Source organism: Orycteropus afer, unplaced genomic scaffold (genome assembly GCF_000298275.1).
Source record: "Orycteropus afer afer isolate SDZICR_OR568_19922 unplaced genomic scaffold, OryAfe1.0 scaffold00034, whole genome shotgun sequence".
NCBI lineage: Eukaryota > Metazoa > Chordata > Mammalia > Tubulidentata > Orycteropodidae > Orycteropus > Orycteropus afer.
In genome coordinates, this window is record NW_006921621.1 from 5,969,729 (window position 1) to 5,978,938 (window position 9,210).

General features: G+C 37.7%; 1 protein-coding gene across 1 annotated transcript in view; it reads left to right on the plus strand.

Moving 5' to 3' along the window:
* The first annotated feature begins 6,983 nt into the window (after positions 1-6,983).
* CRISP2 (cysteine rich secretory protein 2) overlaps positions 6,984-9,210 on the plus strand; it is a 15,993-nt gene continuing 13,766 nt past the window's right edge. Inside the window, exons 1-2 of the mRNA XM_007936158.2 lie at positions 6,984-7,099; positions 7,984-8,100. Of these exons, the coding sequence (XP_007934349.1) occupies positions 7,031-7,099; positions 7,984-8,100 (186 nt within the window). The 5' untranslated portion in view covers positions 6,984-7,030. The remainder of the gene's footprint in view (positions 7,100-7,983; positions 8,101-9,210) is intronic.

The window sequence follows — 9,210 nt, forward strand, 5'->3', positions numbered from 1 at the left end:
TCACTTGGAATTATTTTATAACATTGCAAAGAGATAATCATGCTCAGTATCATGAAACATGACAGTCAGTCATCACTTCAGCTGTGCCTTAGTGCAATGGTTGGAATGGGAAATTTCAAGCCTCTTTTTTGCATGGTGTGCAGAAAGCTAGCTAGTGATGGATGTTAATCTCTAGTTTGACATTTTTCTAACCCAACCCTTCCTCTCGGTAATGAGTTAATTCATTCCATAAAATCTTGAAAACTAAGCATTGAAGAAAAGCCATCAAGATATGCCCACTGTGGAGAGGGCCAACCAATGTTTGATATATCTTCTGAACCTTAAGGCCCTGCCTTTGGTCAGGAATTCTGGGTATTTTCCTAAAATAGATGTTCCTGTTTTTTTTTTTTTTTTTTTTTAAATCACTGTCAGTGGAGTCAAACCCAACTCACAGCCACCCCTCCCTGAATTTCTGAGGCGGTATCTCTACTGAAGTAGATTGCCCAGTCTTCCTTCCAAGGCGTGGCTGGTGGGTTAGAACAACCAGGCTTCTGGTTAGCAGTCAAATGCCTTAGGCATTATGCCACCAGAGCTCCCTGTCGCTCATCTTGAATTCCCTGAGGACCCAACCATTGCAGGAAAGGAAAGGGACAAGAATACAAGGACATTTATGAGAGTGACTGCAAACTGCCTACTTTATTACGTTAGACTCTGAATGTGTTGTTGTCAGCTGCTCTGCAAACTAAATCATCAGTGGACTCTTCTAATCTATTTTTTTAATTCTAAACAGCACCAATTCAAACGATCTTGTTTGAAAGAGGATGGCTTATTTTTCCTTAGGAATCCTGATATTAGCTTCATCCTCCTAGGTAATATTGCCCAGGTGTCTAAGCTGACCTTCCTCACCAAAGTTGGTGGTAAACAGAGAAAAGCAGACCTCCATTCATCACAAGGAACACACATGGCATTTTCTCAGCGCAGTCCTAGAGAGAGATCAGGAAATGGGGGAGTGAATCCACATAACCAGACAACGGCATAAAGCCCGGTGACGTCGGCCCCACGTGCCCAAATGGGGAGTTTTACAACCGCTGCAAGAGCAGTGGGCAGCAGGGGGTTTCAGGACTCTGGTCCTGCGGCACAAAAAATCTGTGCTCCGGAGCCACGGTAAGGATTAGAGCAGACTGGGGGACGACTGTTGGGCAACACTTCCGTAGTGACATGGCCTCGGAAACCCAAGGAGGGGTCGCTATGAGTCGGATCCGAATCCATAGCGGCTGCGTTTGCGTTACGTTGGGGGATGAAATGGCCAGTGTTTGGGGTACGGTGGACACAGGGAAAAGAATGATCAGTGAAGATGAGGGAGGCTTCTGTCACAAATCTAGAACTTAATTAAATTTATATTCTACAATACTCTAGTATTAGTGCCTCTTCTGACCCTGATGGGCACATCAGCTGGCAGATTGCTCAGTTTTGTTGTTAATCATCACTCCCCACATTACCAAAAACTTTAAACATGCCTCTTACCTTCATCCCATTGAAACTCTTGACCTACCTTAAAAGATAAAAAATTCTATTTGCATGAGATTACTGAATTACAGCAGAAGTGTGAGGTCATTTAAAAATCTAACCTTTCATTAAGTTGAATTAAGAACTTTAACTTCCTATTAATGTTGAGAATGCATGGTTATTAGAAACTATATACCAAACAATTAGAATTGTGATTATTGACTGTTCTGTACCTTATCACATCTATTGCCTTCCAGAAAAACACATGACGAAGAGATAAGGCAAGAGCCCAAATTCTTGTAGTCAATTGTCACTATAGAAAGTATTTTACAAAGAGTGCTATCTATTGATGTCCAAGATAAAGAGTTGGTAGTTTTGAAAATATGCCAGTATTTTCCAGGGAAGTTAGCCAACCAATACGTTTCTTTTTTTCAATTTGTTTATTTTGTTGTTATTGAGTATATACACAGCAAAACACATAGCGATTAAATACTTTCTATGTGGACATTTCAGAAGCTCTGGTGGCATAGTGCCTAAGGCATTTGACTGCTAACCAGAAGGCTCCTGGTTTCCACCAGCCACTCCTCAGAAACAAGATTGAGCACTCTACTTCCATAGTGACACCACCTCAGAAACCCAAGGAGGGGTCACTATGAGTCAGATCTGACTGGACAGCAATGAGGTTTGATAGTGATGTGTACATTTCAGTGACATTGATTACATTCTTCGAGTTGTACAACCATTTTCACCTTCCTTTTCAGAGTTTTTCTTCTCTTATTAACATAAATTCACTGCCCCCTAAATTTCCTATCTAATCTTTCAAGATGCTGTTATCAATTTGATCCCAAATAGATAGATCTTAAAAGAGTACAATGCTTATAAAAACTTCTTTAAGAAGCTCACCTCCTTGTTAACCTTTTAAGGAGATACCAGGATATGGAGACATAATTTGATCTCAGGAGCAGATATAATGCTAGTGATAAGATCAAATAAATAAAGTATTAGAGAACACAAACTGCTTACGTAGGTAGCAAGTTTGTTAGAGAAATTACTGATACTGCTGTAAGTGTATTCTTCACCTCATTTTAAATATCCTGTTTCCCTGCTCTAGGATTATGAAACCACAGTCAGTGCTTCTCCTGTAGGCAACACCATGAGAACCATGTCATCCTGGTCTTAAAACCCCTGCAAGAAAGGGTACAGCACTTTTCCATCAGTAAGTAGCAAGGAAAATAAGTGCAGCCACCTTTTCAACTATGTATGAATGTAGTTTTAAAGGAATAAAAAAATAATCATTGAGATAGGAAATATGTATATATATATATATATATATATATATATATATATTACTTTGAATATATTCCCAACAAAAGTGTGGTCCTTTCACTAATGTAACAAAGATGATTATGGTGTGTGTGAGTGAAGATTAGGGGAGGAGAATGGCAGAGGGAAACATCTGGCATCACGAATACCATTGAATTCAGGCATACATTGCATTATAGAATTGTGAGTGGTCTAATGCAAACATAATGGAAACTGAGCCAAACAAAATCTTAAGGCTCGTATGTATACCTCTGAACTAGCTATGAGGATACAGAGGCCCAGTGTTAGATGATTTTCCTGAACTTAGTCAGAGTCTCTAATAGAATCTAGCCATGAGCTTTTGAATGTCTGATTACATTTTATTATTATTTTTTTCCCCATAACACCTGGTAAAAAAAAAAAAATAGATCTTACAAACACTTCTGAAATTAGTAATTCAATCAAACAACATGCATTTACAGAAAGACCTTATGAGCTGAGTAAAATATCTGGTGTCATAAAGGATAAAATATTAATTTAAATTCATTGAATGTTGTATGCCAGATATTAGGTGTGTCATGTACACTTTTGTCATTAGTTGTTGTCAAGTAGATTCCACCTCCTGGCAATTCAATGTGTATAGTGTAGAACTGCTCCATAGGGCTTTTAAGGCCATGAACTTTCAGAAGCAGACTGCCACACCTGTCTTCTGAAGCACCTCTGGGTAAGTCTGAACTACCGATCTTTTGATTAGTAATCCCACACTTAACCATTTGTTCTACCCAGAGACTCCTTTCATGTTTTTGATGTTGTTGCTATGTGCTGTTGAGTCATCTCTGACTCATAGGGCCCCTATGTACAACAGAACGAAACACTGCTCTTTTACCAGCCTCATGATCCCTATTATACCTGAGCCTATTATTGCAGCCACCGTGTCAGTCTATCTTGTTGAGGACTTTTGCATCTTTTGCTTACCCTCCAGTTTACTATGCATGACATCCTTCTCCAGAGAATGGTCCCTTCTGATAATATGAGCAAAGTAGATGAGACGAAGTCTGGCCATCCTTGCTCCCAAGGCATATTCCAGCTGCACTTCTATCAGGACTGATCTGTTGGTTCTTTTAGCAGTCCATGGCACTTTCAACATTCTTCACCAACACCACAACTCAAAAGCATCAACTCTTCTTCAGTCTTCCTTATTCATTGTCCAGCTCTCACATGCGTATGAGCCAATTAATAATATCATGGCTTGGGGTTAGGTGCATCTTAGTCTTCACGGGGACATCTTTGCTCTTCAGCACTTGAAAGAGGCCTTTTGCAACAGATTTGCCCAATGCAATATGTCTTCTGATGTCTTGACTGCTGCTTCCACAGGCATTGATTGTAGAAGCAAGTAATATGAAGTCTTTGACAACTTCAATCTTTTCTCCATCATGTACAACTTTCCAATCTATAATAATTTACAGAAGAGAAAACTGAAGCTCAAAGATAATTTCCCAACCTTCATAGTTTTCAAAGACTATGCTCTTAGCAAGTACGCTATAGGTAGTTGGTAACTGGGAAGCAAAAGTCATAGAAAGCTAGGTCATGAGGGTTCAGCTATAAGTTAGGATTCTATATACCTTCACAGGAAAAGCAGCATCCAGATTTAATGTGCCAAATTTTAGAGGACTGATTGGGAAGTCTGTCCTGTACTTTTCTTAAAAGCTACATAGGAGCTAAATAACATTATAAACAATGTCAAACAACTAGTAATGGCATTTGAAGCTACTAATATAGAAAATACTCTTTCAGACCCTGTTGATTTAGATTTACTTGTACAACCAGAACTTGCTAAAATGGGGAAAAGTTATAATATATAAATATTGTTCTAACTTTCTATCTCTCCATCTTCCTATTTCCACAGATTAAGCAGGTATTCTGTTCTGCTATGAGAACCAAAGGTAAATGATAATTCATTGATTTTAATGTGACTATTTTATTTTGCCAATGTATTTTTATTTTGTCAATGATAAAATGATATAGTTAATTAATTCATTCATTGTTTTAAAAGTTCTATTAATGACTGCTTATTGAAATGATCTCAGTAATTATACTCTTTTAAAATTAAGAAAGTAATATGGGAACATGCAGCCCTATTATTCCCAAAATATTTTAGTATAATTTTCATATTTAAATGATGTACATGAGGTCTCAACAAGTCAGAGCTGCCTTGACTGCACCTAAGAACAATAACAAATGATTTTTTACAACCCATTTTTAAATAAATAATTATTGCCCATATTTGAGACCTATTGAAACAAATATTCCAGAACTTTAATAGAAAATTTTAGAAAGATAGATATGTGTGCACGTTTATATATACTTTCACACTAATGATTTATTATTTATTAACAGATATAGTTATGTATGAATATAAGGGTTATTAAAACAAAGACAAAAGGTCTAAATTTTGCTGCAACAATTCGTTTTTCTCAGTTGCAACACCATTGAGAATAAAGGGAAGACATGGAACAGGTATTGAGTATCTCCTATTTGCAAATCAATGAAGCTGGGGAAGTACTACAGATAAATTTTTTGGCCTTTTCTTTTCCATCAAGAATTTAGAGGTGCCAGCTTTACACATAGGAAATAAATCAACGCAACATCCTTTAACTTACAAAGTGAGCAATTTATATGAGTAATAGCAAGGAAGATGAATGCTTCGTAAACTAAGTGGTCTTATTGCTTTATTAAAATGACCTAGGATGTTTTAACATATTGAGAAAGTAGCATGTGGGCAACAGAACCACAGAGTGTCTTTTTTATTTTTATTACTGTTATAATAATATGGAGACCCCAACACGACCAATTCAACATTTTTCACATGTACAATTTCGTAAAAAACAAGTTTCTTTTTCAAAGTTAGTGAAAATTTAAATAACCTTTTGTGGTGGTTACATTTGTATGTCAATTGGCTAGGCCTGGTTGAGTGGCTGGGCAGTTGGATGTAGTATTCCCCATGATGAGACTGGTGATCAACTCCATGGTGGAATCTACTGTGAGCAGCTGAGCCTTTGGGTATGTGGTCTGCTTCCTGTATATAAGGAGAAGTTTTGAGAACAGTCTCTAGCCTATGACACTCTTGGACCCTGCATGCAGCCGTGTCATTGTTCAGCAGCCTACTATGGTCTGCCGACCTTGGGACTTACAATGGACTTAAGTCAATGGCCTGCCATGTGGTAACATCGGGATTGTGCCTTTTTACTTGTCAACCTTGGGGTTTCTCAGCCTCAGCAGCCAGAAGCTGTCTGAGTGAAGAAACGCCTCTAGCTCCAGTGGGCCGGGAGTAGGAGGCAGAGCTGGTTGGGGGGCTTTCACCCAGTCCCTAGAGCCTGGCACTTTGAACTTGGACTTAAAGCCTCCAAATTTAAGAATAAACTCTTGTTTGTTATGGCCATCCCATTTGTGGTATATTTCCTGTCAGAGCGGCACCAAGTAACCAGAACACCTTTATACCAAAGCAAGGAGTAAGCAAACTTGATACAGTTTAGATTTTTAACACATTCATTTTTTTTCTATACTGAGAAACTTGAAATTATAAACGAGTATAAATAAGAATATAAATATAACTTCTCTCCTCCACTAGAGAAATAATCAATACTAAATTATTTGTACAATTTTGTCTGTTTCATCACAACTCTGAAAACTTGATAATTGAGTCTGGTGTAAATAAAAAGCAAGCAGCTCTATTTCTCATGGGGAATAGCCAAGAGAAGATACAGATTGAAAATATGCTTTCCAAAAAATTGGGACAAATAATTAACGACAACACCATAACTGGCAATGAAAGATTTTTTTCCACAATGTTTTTGGTAGAGAACTGGCCAGAAGTAGAGTAGTATGTCCCTAGCCTTTATAGGTGTCCTTTATAGCCTCAAGGACATCAGTCAAATTCTTCAATTTGTTTTTCACTGTCCTATCACAATATGGGTTGGGCAATCCTACTTCTGTAGTGATAACTGCCTCGGAAACCCAAGGAGGGGTCGCTAGGAGTCGGGCCAACTCGATGGCAAATAACAACAACAACAACATCACAATATGCAAGGCGGGCTCAACTATAATTCCAAAATCACCCCAGGACAATTCTTGTGATATTACAATGAATATTAGAATCATAATTCCTTTGAGAATCATTAGTTAGAAGTACATGTACTAAATATTTTGATGCAGATCTTTGTTCTCTTTAAATTACTTCTTAGCAATGGCTGTATTCCCAGTGGTGGTGTTTCTGGCCACTGTGACACTTCTGACTTTACCTGCTGAAGGAAAGGTAAGATGAAGATGCAAAATATTTTCAGAGCTATCCAGATAGATTTGTGGGATGCCATGTCACTACATAAACCATTAAGAGTAGAAGAACTGAGTATATGATGAAATGTTCTTTGGATTTTGTATTAGGTTTTTAGAGCTACCATAACAAATTACCACAAACTAAGTGTTGTCTCTGGATAGAGAAAATGGTTAATATGCTCAGATGCTAACCAAAAGATTGGCGATACAAATACATCCTGAGCACCTTGAAGAAAGGCCTGGCAACCTAATTTTAAAAAATCAGCATTGAAAATTCTATAGAGAACAGTTCTACTCTGACTCACATAGGGTCACCATGAGATTGAATCAACTAGATGGCAACTGGTGCTGATATTGGTACTTAGGAACCTACAAGCAGGAAGGACAAATAGACTCAGAAGTAGATAATGGCAATAAAATGTGATCCAACCTATTATCACAGTAGTTGGAGAGCCTTGAGGAAATTTGGTAACTTGTAGCAAGTTGTTAGGGAAAATCTACAAAGGGTAGTATCCCTGATTCTAGACTTACAATTGACATCTAAAACGGTACTCATCCCCATATAGAATTGCACACTTGTGTCGATTTAAGTAAGCAAATTGCTTAGTCTGTGTACCAACAATGCAAAGTTTTTCATAGTTTTTCATTCTGCAAATTATATTCTCACTCTCAAAGCTTCAAACTATGTCTTCACTATTTAAAGGTCATAGCTTTGTCTCTAAATTATACACAACAATTAACATTTAATATTAGCTTGAATTGAACAATTTTTAAAATTACTTTTGTTCATTTGAATTAATTTATTAACTATTATCTATAATTTTTAAATATGTTAAAAATAATTCTAATTTTATTTCTGTTTAGGATCCAGCTTTTAAGGCTTTATTAACTACCCAGACATCAGTCCAAAAAGAGATTGTAAATAAGCACAATGAATTACGGAAAGGAGTGTCTCCAAGTGCCAGCAACATGTTGAAGATGGTAAGAGATAGGAATATGAGGAGTGACATGAACCAGTTGGCAGCTAACTTTGTGGCTTATGAAGTTCCATCTCTATTTTGCTATTTTACATGACCTGGCTATATGGGCAGGATGTTGTTGTCGTTGTCGTTATGTGCCATCGAGTCGGCCCCGACTCATAGCGACCCCTCCTTGGGTTTCCGAGGCAGTATCACTACAGAAGTAGGATTACCCAACCTTCCTTCCGAGGAGTGGCTGGTGGGTTTGAACTGCCAGCCTTCTGGTTAGCAGTCAAGTGCCTTAGGCACTATGCTACCAGAGCTCCTGGATAGAGTTTCTTATTTTCACTTTCCAAATGTTCCAATAACTTGTTGAGTTTGCAAAGTTATTAAATTGGAGGAGTCAGAATTAAAAACCAAATTTTTGGACATCCAGTGTAAAACCAGTACATTTTTTCTGTTCACTGTCTCTCGTTGTCTAGGATCAAGAGATTCTCTTTAAGATCAATGCTAGTTAGGGTAAATGACAGCCTACTTCACTAAGCATATAGTTGTAAAGCCAAGTATCTCCCATAAGTGTGCCCTGGGCTACAAAAGAGACCAGGATGGTCTAGACCAGCTCATTATTATTGGAAAAATAATGAGGATATCTCTATATGTTTATCAGTATTTAGAGTGGGACCATTACTAAAAATTTTTAGGTATGGCTGTTGTTCTAAGTAGTAAGAACATTATACTTTGTAGAGTTTTCAGCTTTTTAGACACATTGCTGATGTAATTCTCTTTCTGTGAACACTGGTACAGGGCAGATAAAGAAACACTGAAAAAAGAAAGAAAACTTAATTATAATCGATAATTGAATGACATCTCTATAGAAGTTCAAATATATTTCAGATCAATCTACCAATCTAATTATAAAGTTTGGTAGTTAAGTGTGTATGTCAGTGTGGTAGTTAAGGTTGTGTGTCAACTTGCCTGGGTCTGGTTGAGTAGCTGGGCAGCTGGATGTAGTATTCCCCATGGTGAGTTGTTGTTGTTAAGTGCCGTCAAGTCATTTCCGATTCATAGCGACCCCATGCACAGCAGAACGAAACACTGCCCGATCCCGCGCCAGCCCCACAATCGCTGCTAT